General features: G+C 38.0%; 1 protein-coding gene across 1 annotated transcript in view; it reads right to left on the minus strand.

Moving 5' to 3' along the window:
• Positions 1-27,216, minus strand: part of nrm (neuromusculin) — a 697,165-nt gene that overhangs the window by 75,288 nt on the left and 594,661 nt on the right. Inside the window, exon 8 of the mRNA XM_074109606.1 lies at positions 4,319-4,336. Coding sequence (XP_073965707.1) covers positions 4,319-4,336 — 18 coding nt within the window. The remainder of the gene's footprint in view (positions 1-4,318; positions 4,337-27,216) is intronic.

Below are 27,216 nucleotides of genomic sequence, written 5' to 3' on the forward strand. Positions count from 1 at the left end.
ATAATTATATCGCAAACAAGTTATATTATTACTACGCCTCAATTACTCACGGGTGTGTTCACTTCCATCGCCTAACTCCGAAACTTTGCCCAAGTATTAGCAATGTAAATCACCGTTAATTAGATATGCATAGAAAATAACAGGGCTAAGTTCGGGACGTGTGTATTGTTTAATATTAGGCAATTTATTTAATACATGCGCGTTGGGCAAAGTTGACAAAGTAATGAAATTTCAAGGCCCAAGTTGGGGCGAAATTTCGTAATTGTTAATGGGTATTAGGTCATGAATATTTTAAGATGATGTGAGCTTTGAAGAGTTTAAAAGGGTTTATTGGGTGTCTGATCCAAAAGGTAACAAAGGAGGCATATTAATAAGGCTGCGATGTCTATCCGTTCGTCTGTCTGTTCTTCCTTATGTGACTGACTATAGGTATATTGCAACCCGTACAAGGTAGACAGTTAAATTTTATGTATGTGTACATATGTATGGCAGCTACAATGTGTGTACAATGTATGACAGTTAAATGTATGTGTACATACGTATGGCAGCTCCAATGAAGATTAATAATTTAATGAAATAAAACCGGAGAACTCTCGTCTTAAATCGAGTTTAGCTCGACATGTTTGGGATTATTATTATTACTTGTGGCCCAATTTTTATTCCGACTCAAAATTAGGGGTGTTTAGCGAGTATAAGTTTGATCCCAATGTCTGTCTCTTCGTCTTTCTGTCTGTAGCATCGTAGCTCTCAAACGGATGAACCGATTTCGATGCGATTTTTTACGTATAATCGGGTTCCCTTGCGGATAGTTTATGCTATGGTTGCTGTTTTCATCAAAATACGTTCAGGTTTAAAATGACAATTATTTTTAAACTTTTCTAAGTTGGCTAGGCTATTTATTAAAAGCAATTAAAAAGTTTCGTGTTTCATAAACTAAAGATGTTATCCATCGATGTTATATGATGGCAATGTGATACTTACGTCAAAACCTTACACAGACAACGTATCACAGTCTAAAAATGATTCCGAACACACCGATGAGTTTCGGAAAGTTTGCCCATTTGAATTTTAAATTCCAGCTTCACGGGCAAGGAATCAGCGAATTTATGCAGGTGAGTTCCGGGAACGAAAAAAATGTTTTTTCTACGTTAGCACAAAAACATTTCATTACTAGAATGCAGGAATTATTTATTGATGGTTTGTTAGATCAACTTCCCAGAATTGTTATTTCCCAGTAGCAAAATTCCCGATCGCATTTTTTCTCATTTTTTTCCCAATATGCTTTTTTACTGAATCTCTATCGCAGGATAGCTTAGGTTATGTTAAGTTTGCTCGGCCCTAAGGGCACTGTGTCTGTGTCGATTCTGATGGCAAAAAAACGCTTCTGTGAAAATAAGCTTCAGTAAAAAACCAGTGGGAAAAAAAAACATTCGGCAAAAAATGCGAACGGAAATTTGCTACTACGAAATAACGTTCTGGGAAATTGATCTAAAAAATCTTTAAAAAAAATTAGTGCTTTGGTAAAACCATCATCATCATCATCAGCCGGAAGACGTCCACTGCTGAACAAAGGCCTCCTCTCCTTAGACCACTCCGGCGCTACTAGTAGACGCTCTCACGACAACTCGCCCACGATTGCATCCCCAGTTGTCCGCACCGCTGCACCATTGTAAGCATCACGCGTCTTTCCGGGATGCGCTTCGGTATGCCAGTTCGCTTCTCTTGAACGAGCCTTCGTAATCAAATTCACTGTAACTCCTCTTTGACCTCTTTATTTTAGCTACTCGAATGAGGGATGTACCCGTAGCCTATTGCATCATCATTTGAATGCCAACGCTTAAATTTTCCATCCAAAAGAATAAGGACTTTAATGTTATCTGTTCTTTGAGCGATTTTTCCTTTCCCTTCGTTGTTGACAATATCTATCCTAAAAAACCCAAAATTTAGGGACTTTAAAAATTACTTGTTTGCTTATCTACCTTTCTAGTTGTTGTGTTTTCATGTATTTGCCTACGATTTGTGTATTCTATATTTCATACTTTACATACAATTAAATTAAATCATAATACAAAGATGTGATACATTTTTAATGTGTTTTTTTTCTGAAATAAATCTTCCAACAAAGTTTAAAGTTTGAACATAATTTATGGCTGACGATAACTCATCGCAAACAGCGACGGCGTCTAAATTGAAAAAATATGTTTTAAACTAATTTCATACGCTAACTTTTTGTTCTCTGACTTTCGTTTGATATTATGAAAGACAATGGGGGCCCTATAGCACGTAGAACAGTTTTTTTTAGACTCCTATCTCACCTGATGTTAAGTGCAGATGAGGCTAAAGGGTATCTCATTGGTTCAGTATAAAGCCTATTCACTCGCCGAAGAGCCCTGAGATGTAATGCTGAAATACAGACAACGGGAGCGAATCCATTCCTTAGCACGCATTATGAAAGATGAAGCAAACCGCTTTGTGCGGGCCAATGGAACGAACTACATAAGGCTGAAGACGCTCCTCCCGCCTTGAAGTCAGGCAAAATGGAGATGGAGGAAATAGATCATGTAATTCCTGCGCACACTCACCAAAATGTATCCGAAAAAAACAGACAGAAAAAGCAACCCTACGACGGTGCTCGAGGCTCTGCAGCCCGTTCCCGATAAGCGGACTGACACCATAATAGCCTTCGGGCCCGGCGCTCTACCGAATCCAATGATGCACACACATACAGATGGCTGTTGCCGAAACCGAAAGACTGTGGAATCGGCAAGCGCAGCGTAGGACGTCCACCAACGAGATGGACGGACTGGATGACCTGTTTAAAGCCGCGGCTCACGGTGGATGCAGCTTCCTCCCGAAGCAACTGGAGGTCTATGGGGGTGTATGTCCAATAGTGGACGTCCTATGACTGAGATGATGATGATGAATAAATAACTCAGGAGACGATACTATATGGCAACAAAGTACACGAGAAAGTTGATTGCCCCTGTAAAACTTACCGTCTTTGGCTTGCAATCTATTTACTATACATTTGTACTCTATACATTTGTCATATGTTTGTTATTGATTTTTTAGGGTTCCGTAGCCGAAATAGTTAAAACGGAACCCTTATAGTTTTGCCATGTCTGTCTGTCTGTCCGTCCGCGGCTTTGCTCAGGGACTATCAATGTTAGAAAGCTGTAATTTTGCACGAATATATATGTCAACTATGCCGACAAAATGGTATAATAAAAAAATGAAAAAATATACTTTTGAGTGCCTCCCATAGACGTAAAGTGAGTGAGGGTGATTTTTTTTACTTATTCAACGTTGTAGTGAGGGCCGTTGGATAGGTCTTTTCAAACCATTAGGGGGTTGCTAAAACGATTTTTAGATTCTGTGATTTGTTTGCAAAATATTCAACTTTAAAGTGCAAATTTTTAAAATCCCCCTTCTAAAATCTAAACAGGTAGTAAGTATATCAAATTTACAAGGAAAACTATAACGGTTAAGTTTTCTTGAGTATATTAGTAGTTTAAGAGTAAATAGCAGCCTATACTTAAACTTGCAATATTCCGTAGGTACAAAATACGAAATCCTTAGAAAAATATTACTTAATTTTTTCGTAATAGCTACGGAACCTTATTTCGGGCGTGTCTGACACGCTCTTGGCCGGTTTTGTTTGCTTTAGAAGCCCAGTTTGTGGTATCACATGCATGCGTCGAAGACATAGCATGCAGACTAGGACATTCTTATGTCACAAAAATCACAATATTTTTGGTAGCTAGATATCATAAGTAGTTTAAAGTTAATCTGAGTTTAGACTTACAAGAAAAATCGTGCAAGTTGCATTAGATTGCGAGGCCGTAAAGTCAACGTGTTTTCTCAAACATGACATGAAATTGACGTTGTGTTACAAATAATAGGCCGAGAAGTATCGCGCTGCAGGCGCTGCGGCTCAGCTGCGTGCGCGCGGTCACTCTAGCGGCCTGCAAAGAGATTTCATACAACCTTGCAGGCCGCTGGCCGGCAATGCGACCTTCTTTTGTTTCAACGCGCGCTCTGCGACACGCACGCGGCCCACGCCCAGCAACACCGCCCGCCGCCAGCAGCCACACAACAGGGCGACCAGACTAGCGTCCCGCCAGCTTGTTTTTTTTTATTTATTTTTTATTTCATGTCATGTTTAAGAAAAGCACTATACAAGCCTCGGCCGGAACGTGGGGTAATGTAATGGCCAATGGTTGTAGTGGCAATGTAATGCAACTTGCACGATTTTTCTTGCGAGTCTAAACTCAGCTTTAGTGTTACATGTCAGAAAACTGTATAGAAATAAACTTACCATCTCAACCGCCTGTTGCTGCATCACCAGACATGAAACAAAACAGAATCCATCAGAATACACCCCAAAGTCTATCTTAATTAGTAACCGAAAAGATTTTACAATTTCAGTATTCATTAGTAGGTAATTTACGACATTAAAATAAGATGAAACGGAACGCGGCGATAAAAGGGAGCCATTTTTAAAACGAAAATATTTAATGAGTCCATCTATAGCGTTGGAGAAGTGAAGCGTGAAGGTTGGTTTACGATTTGGGTTTAAAAATTGTTTTTGTTTCTTGAGAAAAGGAGTTAATAAGCTAGACACAGATTACATAATAGTGACTAGATTGCAAAAATATGTATAATTAGTCCGTCAGTTACATTTAATGATGGGCCAAAGGAAACTTTCCAAAATTGCGGAATATTTCATATTGGAAAATTTCAGGAATTTCTCACAATATTGTATGGTGATTGAAACTTTCCGTTTCTTAAATTTAAATTTCTTATATTTCTTGTAATAATTTCCAGAAATTTCCAAAAACATTTCAAACTATTCGGAAACATTCCGCAACTTGCACATCTCTAGTAACATTTTAAAAAATATCGGTTGTGTTTTTTTTGTCAATAAAAAAAATGGTATGGAAAATTATGGCTTGTTTTCTACTTTTATTGTTGGCCAGTTGCTAAACAGTTATTGCTAATTATGCAATGTTTTGAATAAACTTTTATCCACAAACACAGGAAAGATACCTATATAAAATACTAGTGAAATATCCGTTCAAAAAAAACTACATACCTACGCTAATCAGTTTAATTTATGAATTTAGCAATTGTAGAAATACGTGCTTATCAAATCCAACCCATTTTTTTTTTTAAAAAGTGTCAAACCCGTTTAATTAGAAGTATTTTGTCCCTATCCGGTGAAGGCAAAAGCCAATACTTATTAAGACAAAATTTTAAATTAACACTTCTATACCGGGGATCAAATAATAGAGCTCTAAGGATCTTCAAAAATACCAGCCGTATTGTGGTAAATCCACCTGCATTTAGAGCACGATAGACATCAATTAATGCCGAATTTTCGAACGAATAATGGCGAAAAAGGCGGGAAGCCGCCATCTTTCCTTTTTACTTTTTAATATTTCACGACAGATGTAGACCAAGAGTTATAAGCGCGGATTACGAATGGGGGAATTTTTGAATTCGTGAAAACGAATTAATTGGGCGGAATTTCACTTGGAAAAGTTTGCGCAGGCGTAGTGATGGTCTTGTATCGATATCGATGTTTCAATTTTGAAACTTTTGCAATTTGTGCCTATACTTAGTAAATATCACACTCGTTTCAAAAATTAATGCCGAAAAGTATGACATAAAAATATGTATGTATTACTTAATTAAGAAAATCAAAAACTTGACTTCGGCAAAAAACATAGAAGAAAAAAACCTAGTTGTCTACAATCTGTTAAGTTACTTAAAGTTTAACAGTCAGGAACTATCAAAGTTGTGACTAACTTTAAAATTGTCGATAATTTTGGCAAAAGACGCTCCCATAGCTCACTATCGCTTTTATGTAATTATTCTGTCACTGTTCCGAATAAATGTATTTTCTTTCTTTCTTTCTTTCTTCCATAGCAAAAATGTACACTCAACGCTACTAACTAGTGATGGCTGACCCCGGGCACAGTGTCGGATGCTATCGATAAAATTTTGGCAGTTCGTTACTTAGAGATGTTTGGGCGACGGCCAAACAGTTATCAGTTGTATTTATTTTGGTTTGAATTTATTGGCAGGTGAACGGAAACTGGACTTTTGGAAACAAAATTTCCAAAGAGACGGTTTTATTACGCTTTCATAAAGTATTGCGATGTTTGCTTTTGACGTTACTAAAGACTTTTTTTTGCAATTATATTAATATTGCTTGTTGAGCCGTAGTTTGACTTATGGCCTCTCAAGCTTTCGAAATTTATGCGCAAACGTTTAAAATTTACCATGAGCTTTCCGGTGAAGGAAAACTTCGCGAGGAAACCACACACCTGCAAAGAAATGGTGTGGGTGGAGTTCCCAATCCGCACTGGGCCTGAACTATGCCCCAAGCTCTCTTAATCCAAGAGGAGGCCTGTGCCCCGCAGTGGGACGTATATAGATGGAGATAATAATGACGATATTATATCTCTAATTAGTTTTTTTTTGTATATAGTTTTTATGTATTTTATGTCTTTTTGTGTATCTATTTTTTTTGTAGGTATAATTTGAATTTCCCAGCGCATTGGTGTTTTAACTGTAATGTTTTTTTATCAACACATAAATAAATAATAAAAAGGTATAGGTGACTACACAATGAACACCCAAATACATAATCACGCAAGATTTGAGAAAAACCATTCGTGTTTTAACGTACATAAAATATAATATCTGGGCGATCGAGTCCTGGATCTAGGGCTTTGTAATCATTGAAGTTAGGTTCTCTAACCACTCAGCTATACGGACGTCAAAAAACTCAAATCAAAGCCGTCAAAAAAAGCAGGCTGATTTTTTTTTGTTGAAAATTCATCATTATCATGTCAGCCGAAAGACGTCCACTGCTGCACATAGGCCTCCCCCAAGGCTCTACACTCAGACCGGTCTTGTGCTTTCCGCATCCGCCGCGACCCCGCGATCTTAACCAGGTCGTCGCTCCATCTTGTTGGAGGCCCACCGACAGCTCGTCTCCCGGTTCGCGGACGCCATTCGAGAACCTTCTGACCCCATCGGCCATTAATCCTGCGAGCAATGTGCCCCGCCCACTGCCACTTCAGTTTCGCAATTCTTCGGGCTGCGTCGGTAATCTTAATTCTACTGCGGATATCATCATTTCTGATTCTATCCCGCAGAGGAACCCCGAGCATAGACCTCTCCATAGCCCTTTGAGTGACTTTGAGCTTCCTCATGAGGCCCAGCGTTAGCGCCCACGTCTCAGATCCGTATGCCATCACTGGCAACACACACTGGTCAAAGACCAGGTGGTTGAAAATTGGGCGTCTGTAAATGTAGTTCATCGATAACCCTGTCCCATCCCTACTGTTAATACGATTATCAGCAGACTGGACGTTAAGGATATTCTCTTTCGTATCGATTGTTTTTTCAGTCTGCGAAATTATGCAACTAGAGTGTTGTGTAGATGGAAATCGTGTTCCTTCCATTTTTTAAATCTTTTAAGCTACTGTTAAAATGCTAGTACCTACTAGCGTGTGTATAGGACATGCTACTATTAAGCATGCCTTTTTAGTGCATCTAAGAGTGATCAAGAAAGAAAGGAAGAAGGGGGAAAGGTAATAGCAAGTTTTGTATTGTATTGTATTGTACTATAAGCTATTTATTGTACATAAAAACACATGAAATTAACAAATAACAAAATAATAAGAAGTAAAGCTTTAAAGGGAAGTGCAAAGAAAAGAAAAAGAAGTGTGAAGGCAAGAGTGAACGCGTTTGCTTAATGAGCATAGGTAGTGCCACGAGAGTTGAAGTGAATGGTTGCAGACACAACTAAATGAAGTAATGATTGAAAAAAAAGAGAATGAATGAAATAAATGAGTGAATGTAAATGTACTAAAATAAAAAACAATTATAATTCTTCCTATTCCTTTTTGTCTCTTTCTTATTTCGGAGCTTTTAACTAGAATGCTTATTGCTAGCAAATTTAAACAGTCTATGAGCATGCTCGCTCATTACTAGCATGTTTAACAGTACCTCAGAGATAATATGCACTATATTCTATCTGTTCTAAGATGATTCAAATGCCACATGATGATTATGTAACTTTGTGAGGCGGTAACTAAGTTTTAATTTTTTTCAACTGACATATAGTGCCCGCTGATGCTTATGTCATTTAACACGCGAGTGAAAGGGACGGTGCGATGCGAACTTCGATTTTCGAGTAAATAATTACGTAGAAGCCCCTCTGATTATCAGCGCATGTAATTTAGTTTTAGTTTTTTATTTTTGTTTCATAAATATTGTATGTCCGTAATGGACAAACTGTTGTGTCTATATGTAAGGTGTTAAATCTTTGTACACAGTTCAACAATAAAAATATTCTTCTTGAAAAAAGGAAATCACATTAAAACTGCGGATTGTTCGAATATTTGTACTCAAATTTGCCAACAAATTGTTAAGTTACTGCGTAGGCACTGTGTTACATTAACTTACTTTCTTTAATGAACGCCCTTACAATGTTGTTTCAATAGGCCGCAATTGCTAGAGGTTAGCTAGGCTAGGGTTATCGGTAGAAATAAACGCGGTAAAATAAACGAACTTGTTATTAATTTGCAAGATTGTTCGCCAGAGTCGAAAAGTGACACTTTCAATGGGCACTTTTACACGTCATTTTTTAAACTACCAGCGCTTTCGGAAAGACCATCATTGCCAAGAAGAATGCGCCGAAGAAAAAGTCAGAAAGAGTGCGGCAGAAAGTCATTTTTTCAACATAAAATAATTACAAATAAAATACTTAAAAACTACAGTATAAAATTAAATAAAAAAAATACAAAATAATACAGGGATGTATGAGGTCCCTTAGTAACAAAACTAAACACTAACTATTATCTACGTTCAGTGGAAGTGTAGACTGCTTCCACCGTCATAAATTAAAAAAAAGTCTGTAATTTTACATTTCAGGTCAAGTGTTGAATAAATTATATTTTAAAATTCAAATAAGACTTTCAGTTCGACTGCGTAACGTTTAAACCATACTACACTGACTCGTTTCGAACTTAACCAGATGCATGTATGAACACGCATATTTTGCATAAACTTAGCTATCATAAGGTCGCGGATGGGCAAAGAAATACTTACTTTTAGTTCATAGAAAATTACAAGGTAAGCAATAGTCGGCCTTATTGCTTAAAAGCGAGCTCTTCCAGGTGACCTTTTTTACGAGTACAGAAAGAAGGAAGGACTAGTTTATAGCAGGTGGTACCTATAGTAGGTAGATCAGATACATATATCGTACATGTAAATACACGTCTAAAATAAATATAGGCAGTGGGGTAAACAACAACATATAAATAATAATAATAATTTATTATCTCACAGTCACAATAATAGTTTACATTGCATTATAACGTACACGGTCAACTTTAACGTCTGTATGAAAATTTATATCGAAAAATCCTTTAATCGCATATAAACTTTTAATGTTGACTTTAATTTTTGGAATAATTCTCTAAAGAGCCGGATTCAGAAATGTATTTGTCACTGGCCGCACTGGAACAGGTAAAAATACTAGGTATTTCTAACGGATAGTCAATACTTTTTTCATGTCTGATTTTCATACGTGCAATATTTGTCAGTCCAATACTCGGTGTAAGTGCACTAAGTTCAAAGGCATCATCTGATGAAAATTCAGTAATTCTTTGCGTCAATTCATGGAAAATTGAGTTTTAATTAAATTTTATAATCAATATTATTTGTTTTTAACGTCAGTCTTTCAACCTCGTGGCCTTGAAAGTAGGTAAGTTTAAACGGGTGACATTCTTTACCGGCCCGGACAATACCGACATGGAAATACCGACCCTGTTTTTCGTGTACACGCACATATAATAACAGCCCGGTATGCATCGTACCGCGGTGATCATTCTTGACCTGATAAATACCGACCAGATAATTACCAGCATGTCAATACCGTCCTTGTGTTTCGTGTACACCGAATATTAATAAATTTAGTAGAAAATAACGTAATTTAGTCCTGGCGCTTCGCCAGCCGCTGCCGCGGCACGCTCGGCTCGCGCATTGTGGTCACAATTGAACATAACACAAACGGGACGGGAAAAACATGTCGGTAATTATTAGCTTCCGATTATCATGCCGGTATTTATCAGGTCGGGAATGTTAGAGGTGTATTTATCCATACCGGGTAGATATTGCGTGGCCGGAATTTACCGCGCTGTTATTTCGAAGTCGTTTGGGCTGCCAAATATCAGGTCGGTATTGCTCGGCCAGTAAAGTCATGTCGGTTTTGAGTGCGCCCCGTTTAAACTACGATATTTTTTTCAGGAAACACTCAGTTCATAAAAAGACATTTCATGTACACACTTACTTTACCATCTAAAGTATCGTAGTCTAAACTAAGCTTTACGATGTGAACAAGGAATAAGGACGAATTTCGCAAAATGCCAAAGAGTGCACACTAGGCAAAAAGTCAGATCGGTTTTGATCACCGAATATTTTTACTTGTATATTTTTTTTATTTAGCTTGTATTGTGTCCTACTGCTGGGCAAAAGCCTCCCCTTTTGTCTTCCACTCGTCTTTACTTTTGGCCATAACTTTACTACTTACACAACTTTTTGTACAAAAATACCAAGTATTTTTCCCTGTTCCACGACATCCCTGACAGGCACATTAACGACGTGCTCATTATTTACGGCCCGCCTTTATCCCGGTAATTAATTTAGACCTCTCATAATTAGAACAAAGTCCGTCGGTTCGCGAAAATATTTTTTATTACGAGTGTTATTTAAACGGCCATTTTGCTAGCAGGTTAGCTCCGTTTTGGCTAAGTAAACTGTGTCATTTTTTATACAGTCTTTGACCATAGGGCTTTAAATTCAAGGTTCGATTCTACTCGCACAACTACGCTACTTTTTAACCCCCGACGCAAAAAGAGGGATGTTATAAGTTTGACCGCGCGTGTGTCTGTGTGTCTGTCTGTGGCACCGTAGCTCTTAAACGGGTGGACCGATTTGAATGCGTTTTTTTCTTAATTTGAAAACAGGTTTTCTAGCAATGGTTCTTAGATATGTTTCATCAGAATCAGTTCAACCGTTTTTGAGATATTGAACTTTGAAGTGACAAAGTCGGGGGTTTTCCAACTTTTTGTTAGTTGGGTTTTTGTTATTATAAGTACAGGATGTCGCTGAACATGGGGCTTTAAATTCAAGGTTCACTTCTAACCGCATCACTAAGCTACTTTTACCCGACTGCCCAAAGGAGGTTTATGTTTTTCGAGCGTATGTATGTATGTATGTATGTATGTATGTGGGTATGTCTGTCCATTTCTTTGGTCCTCGCTGCAGCCTAAACGGCTAGACGGATTTTAACATATGAGGTATCATTGGATTCGTCATAACTGTCGGAGTGACATAGGCTATATAAAATTTCAATATGGCGTCTGCGAAAAAAAAATATGGCGGAGGAATAAAAAAAAAAATTGTATTGTATCAGTATGGGTATCAAATGAAAGCTAATAATTAGCCCATTCTGAATATATATGGGTTATAATACTTGGAATCTACTATTTACAAAGAAATAACAAAAAAGTTTAAATTAAAAAACATTAAATTTAAAAAATCAAAAAACCCGACTGCCTTAAAAACTAAAAGGAAGAAAATAAGTCTAGTGGTCTAGAACTCTGTCAAGAAGCTCATTTAAGGTTCAACCGGAGGGACCCTTCAAATCGTAATCAGCTCAAAAAATCTTGGTAATGGGTCCGACTGTTGAACCTTAAATGAGCTTCTTGACAGAGTTCTAGACCACTAGACTTATTTTCTTCCTTTTAGTTTTTAAGGCAGTCGGGTTTTTTGTTTTTTTTAAATTTTTCATCCTCTTTTGATATTCCTGTGAATATATAGTATATTTGGAAACGGCTAATTATTAGTTTTCATTTGATGTAACAATTGAAAGAGAAGTAATCCCCCTCCATATTATGAAGTTGACTGTACACCTTTATTATACTTCTCATGACGATCAATCAAATGGAGGTCCAGTTGTTATGGCGCCTTGCCACTAAAACCTACAAGACAAGCATTCTAAGTAAGTATAAGTATACTATACGTTACGTAAGTATATACTTAGCAAAGAGCGTAGCGGTCGTACAGCGCCTAGGACATCAATCCACGGTGCGTAACTCTAATTAAAATATCCCACCCTCTAAGGAAAATTGAATTTTGCACACAAGAATACCGACTACACGGAGCTTCGGGGCTGGATGTGGCAGACGAATGAATGGACCATCTTGACAGGAGAAATATCTAGATGGCGTTAGTGTCGAGGTCCTTGACCTTACAGCTTAGCTAGCGATTAGCTCATTTAGTCAGTGATAGTCAAGCGGTCACAAAAGTGGCACAAATGTTAGTTGTCAAACGGTCGTCACGATACTATACTGATTTTTTTTAGCATTAGAAAGAAGGTTTTGCATGTGGTTACATTAGACATTAGCAAAAAAAACACGTTTGTAGTATGGGGGCTCCCCTTAAAAAAATATTTTAATTTTGTTTATTTATTTATTTTTAAAGTGAATATGCGACTAAATATTCTATGAAAGCATCTACCCGTTGTTCTTACTAATATCGAGCAAAAAACGGCCAAGAAATCACGTTTGTTGTATGGGAGCCCCCCTTATATATATATTTATATACTATATGTATTTTATTCTGTTTTTAGTATTTTTTGTTAAAGCGGCAAGAGAAATACATAATCTGTGAAAATTTCAACTATCTAGCTATCATGGTTCATGAGATACAGCCTGGTGACAGACGGATAGACGGACGGACAATGGAGTCTTAGTACCTAATTATTATTATCATTAGTAATAGGGTCCCGTTTTTACCCTTTGGTTACGGAACCCTAAAAATTATGATAAAATCTGAAAAAGACATCGAAACCCCAACCGCGCTCGCTGTTTCCCTCAAAGTGCGCTCTCACCTTTCCCATCCCTTCCACTTCCCCCACATCTTAGTCTAATGGGTGACGAAATTAGGTCGTGGATAGCAATTTTTCACTCTGTCACGGAACCGTTTTAATAAGACGGCTCCAGTTCTTATATCACTCGAGACGACGTAGTATTCAAGATTATTTGATATATTGAACATTCTTGCGTGTGAAGGGACTTGTAATACTGATTCTTGGAACTAATACCTACCAAGGCTACCGAATGACATTGTCTAGAAAAATACTACTTAATGAGTTTAATATATATTTTTTTAATACAAAAAAACCTATTATTGGAAACCAATTTAGATTTTTCATATAAATCACTACTTTTTTAAGGGTGCCAACGGGACCCTATTATTGAGACTCTGCTGTCTATCTGTCTGTCACAGGGCTCTTTATCTCCTGAGCCGTAGCTAGACATTTTACAAATACTAAAAACATAATAAATATGGAAATTTAAGAAAACGTGATTTTTTTGCCGTTTTTTGCTCGACATTATTTACGGTAGCAGGTAGACGCATGAAATATTCTCAGAATATTTAGTATGTTCACTTTAAAAATAAATATTTAGATTAAAATAGAATAAATATTTAAGGGGTCTCCCATACGCTAAACGTGATTTACCTATGCAGTTTTATGCTAATGTCTAATATTGTATAGATAATGGTACGGAACCCTTCGTGCGCGAGACTGACTCGCGCTTGACCGGTTTTTTTTTAATTAATCATCTTGATGACGTCATAGTTTAGGCAGTGTTTTTCAACATTTTTCGTGACACGACCCCTTTAGTATGAAGAAATATTTCGCGATCCCCCTACTCGTTGTTTTTTCATCATGCAGGTACTTTATTTAGTGCCAAATATTATTACTTAACCGCTTATTGCTTACTGAGCCGTGGTGGCCTAGCGGTTTGACCTATCGCCTCTCAAGCAGAGGGTCGTGGGTTCAAACCCCGGCTCGCACCTCTGAGTTTTTCGAAATTCATGTGCGGAGTTACATTTGAAATTTACAACGAGCTTTGCGGTGAAGGAAAACATCGTGGCAAACCTGCAAAAACCTGCGAAGCAATTCAATGGTGTGTGTGAAGTTCCCAATCCGCACTGGGCCCGCGTGGGAACTATGGCCCAAGCCCTCTTGTTCTGAGAGGAGGCCTGTGCCCAGCAGTGGGGTGTATATAGGCTGGGATGATGATGATGATTATTACTTAGCATTTTCTTAATAAATATTTTTAAACTTATTTTTTTTTTTACTGAAGTAGTTTTCGCAGCAACTTATGCGACCCACAGGTTGGAAAACACTGATGATAGATTAAACTAAGTTTAACTACACTTTTAAGCAACTAGAGCTTTGTCACGTGCCCAACCAATTGCTTATTTCTTATTTTATGAATTTTATCTGTAAGTATGCGATTTTGAGTTAAATCTTGCAAGTTGATTTTAACCCACTTTCAGTCGTCGGATTGACTAGAAATTTTGTATACATGGTCCAAGTTGTATGACAGTGTAAGTGCAGTCAACAAAATAATGCCAGCCACAAAAACAAGGTTGTATTTTTTTAAACAAACTTACGGATATCGAAAATACAAACTGAAATATAGATGAATAGAAAAACCAGAAAAATAAGACCAGCGCTGGGAATGGAACCCAGGTCCTCGGCATTCCGTGGCAGGATATGGGTTTAACGGGATGACCGTAAAAGTAACAAAAAATTTGGAATTGAAATAAACCAAAAAAAACAATCTTAAACTTACGGATGTTTATCTAACAAACAAATAACATATCGCTCAGCAAATATCGTTCTTAATCAAGAAAAGTACTTTTCTCAAAAATGTCCGTAAAAGGTGACATTATTCTTTACATATCAGAAGGTGAAGTGCATAGTTTATGGTCAGCGAAAATTAAAAATTAAAAAGATTGCAGGCGCGCTAGCTCAACAATAACGAATTAGCGCGCCTGCAATCAGTCACATTTTTTTTTAAAGTTAAAAAGGCCATGGAAATGTTGGCACAAGTCGTATACAGCAAGTCTAATGGCCGGTATCAGATATTTGTTGGAACTCCGGACTTTTTCTATTGGGTCTGAAATAACTTGTGGTGTTTTCGGTGGAAAAATACACCTGCAGTTTATTTTTAATGAAAAAAGGCGGGAAAGCATAAGAAAAAATATTGGAATGAAATTAAATTTATAATATATTTGAGAAAAAGTTTATTCTATTTCAGAATTATTCACCATTTTTGAGAAAAGCTTTATATTAGTCTCGCTGGAATAGCAATTGCTGGCTTCGTATTAGTTAAACGGACTCGCAAGCTCGTCCGTTTAATACTCATACTCAGCCAGCAATTGCCTACTTCCAGGCCACGACAATAATCTACTATAAGTGTCGGATAATCGTGTATCTTATAGAACAGAGCAAGCGGAAAGCAATTATGTTCTCTAATTCAAAATGTGTTCTCATCTGACACAAGTCATAAGCAGTAGCGAAAGACTTAACAGTAGTCTTCTTCTTATTTTAAGAGTTACACTCTTGTGGTGTCGGGTTAGAATAACACCTCTCCATTTCTTCGGTGGATGTCGTAAGAGGCAACTGGGGATATAGGTTAAGGTACACCGTAGGTGACAGGCTAGCAACCTGTCACTATTGTACCGTTTTTGTCAAACTTAAAACCTGAAATTGCTAAAAGTGGCTCCGAAGCGGTAACGTTTCATGTGCTCTGCCTTCCATTTGGGAATACAGGCGTGATGTTTGTGTGTGTGTGTGTGTGTACACTCTTGTCAGTGTAGCTGTACCCAATAGTATCTGTTATGTTTGTTATTTAAATCCCTAATTACATATTTATAGTATTGAAGAGTAAACATTTTTTGCGTCAACTTGTACTGGTTCCGGCAGAATATCAGCGCTGTGACAGCAATGTCGCAGCACATGCTGAGTCGGCGCCTTTTCGCGGCTGTGCCGTGACAACTTTTATATGTTACAACCGGAATTGTTTGTTTTCGTACTAATGTCATGGCGTGTTTGTGAATAAAGTTTTTTATGTGACTCGATTTGTAGCATTCGAAGATGGCGGACGTAGACAGTATCTAATTTAGCGTATTTCTGTTTCTTTGGCTAGTTGAAGTATAATTTTGATAGTGTTTTATACGGCGATTAACCTTAACAGTGAACAGTGATCCCAACATCCTATATTGCTCTCGTGTCTAACATTTTTTAATGCGCAAGTGGTCCCCACGTGTTTTCTGGAATTTTACTATCAAGTTGCAAAAACTACAATCACCGTACAACGTGTCTTTCAAAGAGAGTTTAACTTGACACTGGCGAAATTGTCCTATTAATTAGGACAGAACAGCCATGTTTTAAAAGAGAAGAAGAAAGTTTTTTATCTATCTGTCAGGTTGACTAACTGTTGAAGATTATATATTTATGGAATTTCTCATAACATCGTTTTCAGCTTCTGTCATCAGCACCCGGACCTGATCCTTTAGCCAGTCGGTGGGCCGAAGCCTGTTGCACATCTCTGACATTTACTGAGGTGGTGGATGAAAGTGGAGTAGGTATTAATCTTTCCATAATATACCTCAACGATGACCGTATAATTTAGTAATTTTAACAATATATGTTACGAGAGTTTAAGTAATACTAATGTATAATTCTATGTTTTTAGTTGCTTTAATTAAATATTCCAGTGAATTGGCTTGCAGCTGTAATACTGTGTAAATTTTGTTTAAATAACAAATTATTATCAATTTTTGTATCTTTTGTGCGCTGTTATCGTGAGTGTTCGAGTGAGGGGCTATAGCTACCCGCTTTGGAAGCAAAACTAAGTGCAAATATAGGTAGGTAATGAAATCTCTAATTAATATGAATCTTTAATTAATATGTAATTATTAACAATTAGTATTATGTTTTACTAACAAATATGTTTAACTTTAAGCTTTAACGTACGCTGCGCTGCACAGCTTATGTATTGTTTTCTCTGTAAGTGAACATTGTTCTTTTGAGAAAAATAAATGTCTTTAACCTGAAATTAATAAAAAAAACAATTATAATGTAGTGCAAAAACGTACACACAGTACGCTTTCCGCTTAGCACTTTTGACTCGTTCCCCAATAAAGAGCGCTAAGTAAATGAGAGGATGAAATACGCGGCGCTGTGCCCAAGAAGTCCTCTATTAAAATAATTGCGCAAGAGTTGTCCGTAAACAACGCTAGGGAGGGGACGGATCAAGGTCATCTATCGATAGTTTTGCTAGCATGGTGAACGGTTATGTTGCTCTAATGATGAATTAAGATTGGTTTTTTGGAATCTTTTTTTTCAGTTTGTATTTTCAATTTCGGTTTTACGGGATGACCGTAAAAGCAAAAATTTGGAATTGGAATAAAAAATACAAAAAAAGATTCCAAAAAACCAATCTTAATTTGATTGCTTAGAAACGATATCTCTTGTCCGGGTGAGCGGTTAGTTCCAAAGGAATGCCGAAAAAGTTCGAGGGCTTACGGCATAGATGTCGCTAGCGTCGCTGCTTAAGTGACTAAGTAAGAAACACAAGCAGAGATATGAGGTGCATAGGGAAATTCGTGTCGGTACCGTTGACCATCAGTGGTGTAGCGGTATAGCACGCGGTACGGATTACCGAGGACCTGGGTTCGATTCCCAGTGATGGTCTTATTTTTCTGTTTTTTCTGTGCATCTATATTTCAGTTTGTATTTTCAATTTCTAATGATGAACTTTGTTTGAGTTCGAAACGCGTCAACGTAGTGTGGTAGTGGTGATAGTTGGGTTTGTGTGATGTGTGTGTGTTCTTTAGGCGAAGGAGCTGCATGAACGTACATTTATTTCATAGACGTAGTTATCGTAAGATAACGGTGAGCGAAATTTCATTTTTGATACAAGCTTTTTTTGCTGACTGTACTGTTTGTTGACTGTATTTGCATTGTCATTTAAAGTACGTATCTGTACCAAATTGCAAGTCGGTACTATTAATCATTGAGGAGTTTCCTCCTGCGGAGACGATCCTCGCAGGACCACCAAGATGTAACTACCATTATGGTATTGTCGCCAAATTTACATAAGTATGACAAATTTTAAGTCAAGTGGAAATTTAGGTTTTAAGATTTGACCCAAAAAATAAACAAAGAAATAAAGATATCATCATCATCACCATCCCAGCTTCTATACGTCCCACTGCTGGGCACAGGCCTCCTCTCAGAACTTCACACACACCATTCAATTGCTTCGCCGGTGTGCGCAGGTTTCATCACGATTTTTTTCTTCACCGTAAAGCTCGTGGTAAATTACAAATGTAATTTCACACATGAATTTTGTAAAACTCAAAGGTGCGTGCCGGGGTTTGAACCCACGATCCTCTGCTTAAGAGGGCATAGGCATAGGACAAGCCACTAGGATACCACGGCTTCGTAAAATGAATAAATAAATAAACGGGGCAAGCTAAAGAAAAGCTTGTAAAAAAGTGACATATAAGCGCCTCTTTGGAGCCTACTTACAGAATAAACGTGTTGAATCTGATTTTTGATTTTATAAGATGTTAATTCGTTGTGTACCCTTAGTACAAATTTTGCTTTGCCCGCGGCTTCGCCCCCGTTATATTTAATCTGTATTGTTTTCCATGAAAACCTTCTCCTAACAATAACGAACACAACAAAGAAAGAATTAGTGAAATCGGTCCAGCCGTTCCCGAGTTTTAACACATTTTACATTTATTTTTATTTGTATGTATAAGAAGATTATCAACTTCAATGCACAGCGAAAACATACACTAAATTACAAATTAAACCTCAAGTGTATATGAAAGGGCGATTAAAAACATCGATATCGACTAAACGTCCAGCTTTTTCGCATCACTGATCATGATCACATTGCAGCGTGCAACAAAAGAGCCGTCTCAGCAGCATTTTCATCGCTTATCCGAGTTTTTCTTCCATGATGTACTTAGGGTTCCGTATTGCTTGATACAACGCCATCTATAATTGATTTGGTGAACTAGATTGCTAATCGATAAATTGATTGATTGGCGGCAACCATGCACCTCATTAGTTCCGGAAAAAGACACAATAATAATGTTTAAAACTTTCTAGATTCTCACACATAATTAAAATACCACAAACACAAACTAAAAATAAGTATACTCGTGACCACGGCTACTGTAATGTTGTCGAAACGTCGAGGTAAATGTTACTCGTGTGTTTAGCGTGATAAGTCCGTATGTGGTATTTTAATTGGGACACAATATGTCCGGTGGACGGACGACCTTAAGAGAACTGCTGCGAGCATGGGGGGGGGGGCGGCTGCGAGCGCTTATGTCACGAGCGATAAAGACAGCAATATCCCAAACGAATAAATAACGCGGCCGCGCGGCAGGCATTGAAACTTCTCTTAACCTGTCCTCTCCCAGAGGCACAAATTTGTGCCCAAATTCCTTTGATCCTGTTATCCTGGGAGATGACATATTAAGAGGGTTGCTGGCGGCGGATGGATGCGAGGGGCTGAAGACAGTGTTGTGGCGCGCCATGGAAAAGAGAGTATTTCCAGCAGTGGACTGCTGTAGGCGGATGATGATGGTAATGACAATAAAAAGTGCCAGAAGTTAATATAATTTTAAAGAAGATCTTTGAAATCCCGGCTTGCATCTATGAGTTTTTCGAAATTCATGTGTGAAATTATTTACCACGAGCTTTACGGTGAAGGAAAACATCGCGAGGGGAAGCTTCGATAAATCTACGAAGCAATAATGGTGTAAGCGAAGTTCCTAATCCGCTCTGAGCCCGCGTGGGAGCTACAGCCCAAGCCCTCTCATTGTACCCAGCAGTAGGACGTGTAATGGCCGGGATGATAATGATGGTTGACACTCTTTCCCGGCCCGGATAATACCGACATGGAAATACCGACCCTGTTTTTCGTGTACACGCCAGTTTTGTTTTTATTTTTCAAATTTTGTGTTATTGATTGCCCATTTTCTCACAAATGTATTGAAAAACGTCGTATGATACACGGTTGGCAAGGTTTTACAAACTCGTGACGATAAAAACACTCGCCTTACGGCTCGGGTTTATCACTCGTCAACTCATTTGTAAACCCTTACTTACCAACCTCGTATCACAAATAACTATTGACCTTGGCTTCGAAACTGAGTCAGGTTTTATTGTTATTGACTATTAAACTAAGAGAACCTCTCGCTAAAAAAGCGCCCCGCTCTCTCAAGAGCTTAAATAAATGCACCACGTTTTTCCCCTCTCAGCTAATTTCTTAAAAGTTACAAGCTTTCCAGCGATTTGCGAGCTTTTGTCGAGTTAACTAGAAGCTTTAAAACTGGCACAAAACAAGCTTTAAGCTTTTTATTTCGGATCAGCGAAGTCAAAGGGTTTATTGGAAAAAAACGGCTGTTTCCTTGGTCGTCTGTGTGTTTATTTTATGTTGGAAAGTTTAATTAAATTGATGGAAGCTTTTGGGAGACTGCTGTCCAGTGGAGTGTAGGATGCAACACAAGCAGGTGCAGTTTTGCAGGTGGTAGGACCTTGTGCAAGGTCCGCCCGGATTGCTACCACCATCTTGCTCGCTAATCCTGCCGTGAAGCAGCAGTGCTTGCACTGTTGTGTTTCGGCGTGGAGAGCAAGACAGCCGGTGAAATTACTGGCACTTGAGGTATACCATCTTAGGCCTCGGTTGGCAACGCATCTGCAATCCCCCTGGTGTTGCAGGTGTCTATGGGCGGTGATGATCTCTTACCATCAGGAGACCCACTTGCTCGTTTGCCATCCAGTCGAATAAAAAAAAGACATGATTTCAACTGGCTTACATTTTAATCTTCTTTTGAGTTTCGTAATCAAAATAGCATAGTCAACATAGCCAAGCGAATTAGCTCGTTGAAGTGGCAATGGGCAGGCCATATACCACAGAGAACAGATGGTTGTTGGGGCCGAAAAGCTCTCGAATGGAGACTGCGGATTGGCTTGCACAGCTTTGGACGTCCACCAACGAGATGGACGGATGACCTGGCTAAAGACGCGGGTTATATATGTCCACTAGTTACTAATATGATGATGATTGATGAAAGATAGACCTCCCCCATAAACCTTTAGTTGCTTCGGTTTGAAGCGGCCTTCAACTTGAACCCGTGACTTGAACCAGATCATCCGTCCATCTTGTTGGTGGACGTCCTACACTGAGCTTGCCCGTGCTGGGACATTGATATGGGGGAGGCTTATGACCAACAGTGGACGTCCTATGGCTAATATGACGACGATGATGAATAATTAAACCCAGACATTATGTTGCAACGCTGGCTAAAGTATTTTATATCATGCTTCAGTATCATTGATGAATTCAGACAATTTGGGCACAGAAAAAAGAAAATCAGATGGTTCATTTTGCTCTATTTACTTAATATTTTTGAATGTGCTTGATGATGAGTCTACCCGCAAACAGGACTCTGTTTCCATATTTATACTTATAATATTAATAAAGGTTTAGAGACTAGTTGAGCCCTGGAGAAGGACATAGGATAGTTTTTATCCCAGATGCATACATATAGTAAACTACTGAATTGTTCGCACGACAGAGTCGCGAGTAACAGCTAGTTTATAATAAATGTCACGGGACAATTCACACCAATTGACTTAGTCCCAAAGTAAGCTTAGCAAAGCTTGTGTTATGGGTACTAAGCAACGGATAAATATAATTATATAGATAGATAAATACTTAAATACATATTAAACACCCAAGACCCGAGAACAAACATTCGTATTTCACACAAATATCTGCCCCGACACGGGAATCGAAACCGCGACCTCAAGCTTCGTAGTCAGGTTCACTAACCACTAGGCCATCTGTACGTCTAATATAATAAATCAAAAATCTTAAAAAATAAAATTACATCAAAAATAATCTTTGTCACAGAATAATTCCAGCAGAGGGTCCACTCCGTCCAATATGTTCGCGGCTGTGGCGGCAGCGGCTGCGATTCCGGCTGGCCGGTGAATTGGCGCGGTCGCCGCACCTGCCGGCGGCAGTGGAAGCATAGAGATGGGGAGGAGACGAATAAAAATGTTGATTTTTTTCTTATTTCCTGGTCAAATATTACGAGTATCTACTTACATTTTCAAAATTGATCATGTCTAAAAGAAATATTCATCCTTTTAGATTTAGATTTTCATGCTTATTCATATAATTTACTACTTTATGTAAAATTATTGATCAAAACTATTTTGGTCAATGACGTCAGAATTTTATCTAGTACTAAACACACCATAATTTTGTGAGCATCAGCATTTTTTTTATCGATGGCGAAGTGGTACACTGATACTAGCTAGTGTCTATGCTTGTTGCTAAACAAGAATGGCACTTACTGCCGTTGTCAAAAGGAAAATATTAATAATAATAATAATAAAATCATTTACTGCCAAGAAAATTATACTGCACAATTAAAAAAATATAAATAAATGAAATTAATTAATTAAATCAAATCCCGTCGAATAATCCTTGACTAAATTGTAAAGTGTTCTAATCCTCGCAGAGAAAGTACAACTTGGACCGTCTACGTCAAAGTTTACAAATAGAAAAGGATAGGATAGGTTATAGAATAGGTTGAGAAAATATACGTCAGTTCAATATAACTTCATATAAACGTTCAAAATAACTTAAATTTATCATTACACATAAAATAAATTCAAACATTTACGCATTTTTAATGTATTTAAACAAAAATAAATAAGTCTACTCCATCCCCTCTGCTGTTCCCAGCCAGTCCGAGCCAGTCTCCAATAAGTCAAATTCAATAATGTTCACAAATGAAACGTCACACTTTGCTCCGGGAATTTTATATTTCAACGGCAACTCCCTTAATATTGTTCCAAAGAATTTGCCCGATTCAGCAACTTTAAAAAAGGTGAAATTTTCAGAGATCTGCCAAAGGGCTGATGTTTTGAAATTCTTTAAAGAAGAGTTTGATCTCATAAAATTACTTGTGTCTGAAAGGATCTACGTTTTTGGAAACTGCACACGGAATTCCATCCCAGCCTATACTATATACGTCTCACTGCTGGGCACAGGTCTCCTCTCAGAATAACAGGACTTGGGCCGTAGTTCCTACGCGGGCCCAGTGCAGATTGGGAATTTCACACGCACCATTAAATTACTTCGTAGGTTTGTGCAGGTTTCCTCGTGATGTTTTCCTTCATCAATGTTATTTCGAAAAACTCTATAGAGCCCTGATCTAGTAGTAAAACCATGTGTAAAGACTAGTGTTACTTAGTATTACGAAAGGTAACTCTGACGACGAAAACGGCTGAATCGGTTTAGATGAAATTTGTCACACAGTTTATAACCTGGAAAATTACATACCGTAAACTGCTTCAACTTTGCCCTCTGGCCCCAACATTGCCTGATTCGAATTAGAGTCAATAACTAGCACCCTTCTAGGTTTTTAAACTTTTATCCCCCCGTAATAATAATTCCCGTGTATATAAAAGTTTAAAACCTATAAGAGTGCTAAGTTATCGACTCTAAATCGAATAAGGCAATGTTGGGGCCATAGGGCAAAGTTGAAGCAGTTTACGGTAGTTCCCACGGGATAGTAATAAAAGCATTATTCGCAGCCGAAGTCGAGGGGTTACATCTAGTTGACTCTCTGATAGTCCATCGTGCTAAATTTAGGACATTTAGCTTCAAATTCATTTTAAGTGGGTTTTATGAGGTTAGAATCATCATCAACATCATCCTAGCCTTAATAGTCCCACTGCCTAGAAGCTAGGCACAGGCCTCCTCACAGAATGAGAGCTAGTTCTCTCGCAAGTCCAATGCGGATTGGGAACTTTACACGCGTCATTGAATAGCTTCACACGTTTGTGCATGTTACATTGCCATGATTTTCTTCACTGTATCTATAATATCTATCTAATACCTTTAAACGAGCAACTCTTGTATGTATGTACGGAAACTCTTTGTTGTACAAAAGAAAAGAGACAAAATACAATAGACAAACTTTGGGATACTTGTAAAAAGGCGCACTTATCCCTTTAAGGTATCTCTACCAGTCAACCTTTGAGTTGACTCTTGTATATTATAATCAGAATCTCGGAAACGATACCTTTAAACGAGCAATTTAAATCGATCGAATAGATTAAATTTGGTATGTAAAAGCCGTGGTGGCCTAGTGGTTTGACCTATCGCCTCTCAAACAGAAGGTCGTGGGTTCAAACCCCGGCTCGCACCTCTGAGTTTTTCGAAATTCATGTGCGGAATTACATTTGAAATTTACCACGAGCTTTGCGGTGAAGGAAAATATCGTGAGGAAAACTGCACTAACCTGCGAAGCAATTCAATGGGTTTTCGATCTAGCTTGGTCTTATTTGTGGGAAAACGCTTACTGGCGATATTCATCCCGAGCTCGCCCAGTTACTGATTTTAATATGTAGGATTAAATACAAAAAAGTATCAGTGGCAAAGTAAGACTTTTTGTAAAAAAAAGCCACCATAAAACTTGAGCGTGGTCGTTTAAAAAACATTTTCCGGGATCGGTCGGCGATAGAATAATTCTGAAGTTAAGCCAAGACGACAGTGAGGAATGGTTGGATTAATTCATTTTTTTGCGGGAAGAGGCTGCCTCTGAAAGATAATGCTTGCGCGGAATAGTTGGAGCACGGGCGGAATGTCCGTTGCCTTTTATAGTCATTAACACAGCTGAAATTCCTCATAACATTATAATGTCATCATCATCATCATCATCATCAGCCCGAAGACGTCCACTGCTGGACAAAGGCCTCCCCCTTAGAACGCCACAATGAACGACAACTTGCCACTTGCATCCACCGGTTTCCCGCTACTCTCACGATGTCGTCTACATTATAATGTAATCAAATCTAATGATATATTATGTAACTACTTATTCTTTGCAAATGAATATATTCTATTCTATTCTTCTATTCAAAAAACTCTTGTTACTAAGACCTTAATTTAGCAGTCAATAGTTCGTTTACGAAAGTGTTATGCAAATATATATGTATTTTTAGCCTGTTAAAGTATCCCACTGCTGGGCAAAGGCCTTCCTTTCTTTCCGCCACTCGTCCCTATCGAGAGCATGCCTCCTAAGTCCTCGCGTACTTTATAAAGGACTAATTAACACTAAGAATAACGGGCGAATGTACTTTATAAAGTACAAATTGTTCATTGAATAAAGAATTCTAAGAATTTTGAAATAAAATCCAAAATAACTAAGCAGGTCAACCACGTCTAGGTCCTAAACTTAAACGCTAAGTTTGTTAAAAAATGTCAGGACTTAGGAGATTAAAAACTAGTAAATAAATAAATACGCATACCTACTTATAGGAAGAAACTTTTTATTTAAGAATATAAACTTATAGAAAATACAATCATATACTTAAGATCTAAATACTAAATCTAAAACTAAATAAATAATAAATCAACTAGCTAACTTAAATAAAAATTTATATTATAAAAAAAGACCACCTCGAATCGTTCCTGGCGCAAAGGTAATAAATAATGCATAATGTAATGTTTTTTTTAAACTTAGACATTGATTATGTTAACCAAATTGATAGGATCATCGTTATCATAATTATCCGCCCAGGACGCCCACTGTTGGACACAGGCTTCCCACATGGACCTCCAGTTGATTCAGTTGGAAGGGCTTGCATCCACCATAAATCCGCGGCATTAACCAGGTCATCCGCCCGTCTCGTTGGTGAACGTCCTACACTGCACTTACCAATCCGCGGATAGAATCATAAAAGAGTGCTATTTTTAGTACGCAACCCTAAAAAGTTTGTTCTTAAAATCCAAATAGCCATTTTACCCGTCAGACAAAAGAACATTTTAGCAAACCAAAGATCATTAAAATCCATTCGGGACGATATAACTTTTTGAAAGTACAACAATCGGTAATATAATTAACGTGAGGGTTGGACCTTGCTGGGGGCTATTCTGAGCCAGTCGATAATCGGTTGGGCCTAAAAAAAGCAACGTTAATTTTAGCACGATTATACAGATATAGCTGTACAGCTTAAGATTGTATAGTAGTTTTAGATTGTTTAGACTAATTATCGTCTGGTGTACGAGTCGGTAGATATTTTTAGTTCAAAAGTTATAATTTCAGAAAAGTTTTCACATGTTAGCGGCTGTTTCAGCACCCATTGACAAATTTTATTTGACGGATAAATTTAAGCGATAGATGGTGAAAACAGGGGGTAAAAGTAACTAAATAAGTCACGTTTATTTATTGATTTTCAAAGACGTCTCGATCGGTTAGAAAAAGTCGAAAGTTTTCGAATGGAGACCGCGGATCGGCAAGCGCAGAGGACGGCCATCAACCAGATAGACGGACGACCTGGTTAAAACTGTCGGTTGAAGATGGATGCAGGTTGTAACTGGAGGGCTATGGAGAAGCCCCGTGTGAAACAGTTGACGTCCTACAGCTGATAAGACAATGATAACGCATGCAATTGCGTTGAAATATCATGGGCTCATGAAAGATAAGCAACATCGCTTATAAAGAAACCTATAATCTTATAATTAAGTACTACATACAATTAGTTTCATATTGTCCATGGATCTTTAAAAACTGACAGAAATTTACAAACAAAACTTAATCCGAAACCCGTGACAAAGGACCAATATTTTCTTTGGAGTAGTGACTAACTGCTCGAGTTTCTATCGCTTTTATTTGCAAATGTCCGTGGCACTATGACATTCTGTGCGTCCACAATAGAGCGGAGAAACGGTATTATTGGCAAAGAGAAGTTTGCTCTTAAAATTCAATTTCATTTCGCATTGTTGGAATGGGGACAAATCTGGCGCAGCTGTTTTTTGACCTAATAAGATACACTTTTAAACTGACGGATGCATTTTATCCTTTGTATTTATTTACTATGTGAAAAAAAGTCCACGGTGGATGCAGGCCGCTTCCAACCGAAGCAAATGGAGGTTAATGGGAAAGGTCATAGACATAGGTTATTATTATAACGTTTTAAACTTTCGTGATTTTCACTCATAGTCAAATTCTGTCCACGGAACGTCATTTCCACTCAAGAATGGTACGTGAAGCAGTTGAAATTAAAAATAGCATAAAAATGTCAACCGGGACGATGGATATAAGCTTTCAAGTCTCATGGTAGTTCCAAATTGTGACTGTTCGAGATACGAGCGACACAGAATAGTCCCCTCAAATAGCCGACGGCACTGTGCAATCAGCCCCTTCGAATGATTT

This window comes from Choristoneura fumiferana, chromosome 29 (genome assembly GCF_025370935.1).
Source record: "Choristoneura fumiferana chromosome 29, NRCan_CFum_1, whole genome shotgun sequence".
Lineage (NCBI taxonomy): Eukaryota > Metazoa > Arthropoda > Insecta > Lepidoptera > Tortricidae > Choristoneura > Choristoneura fumiferana.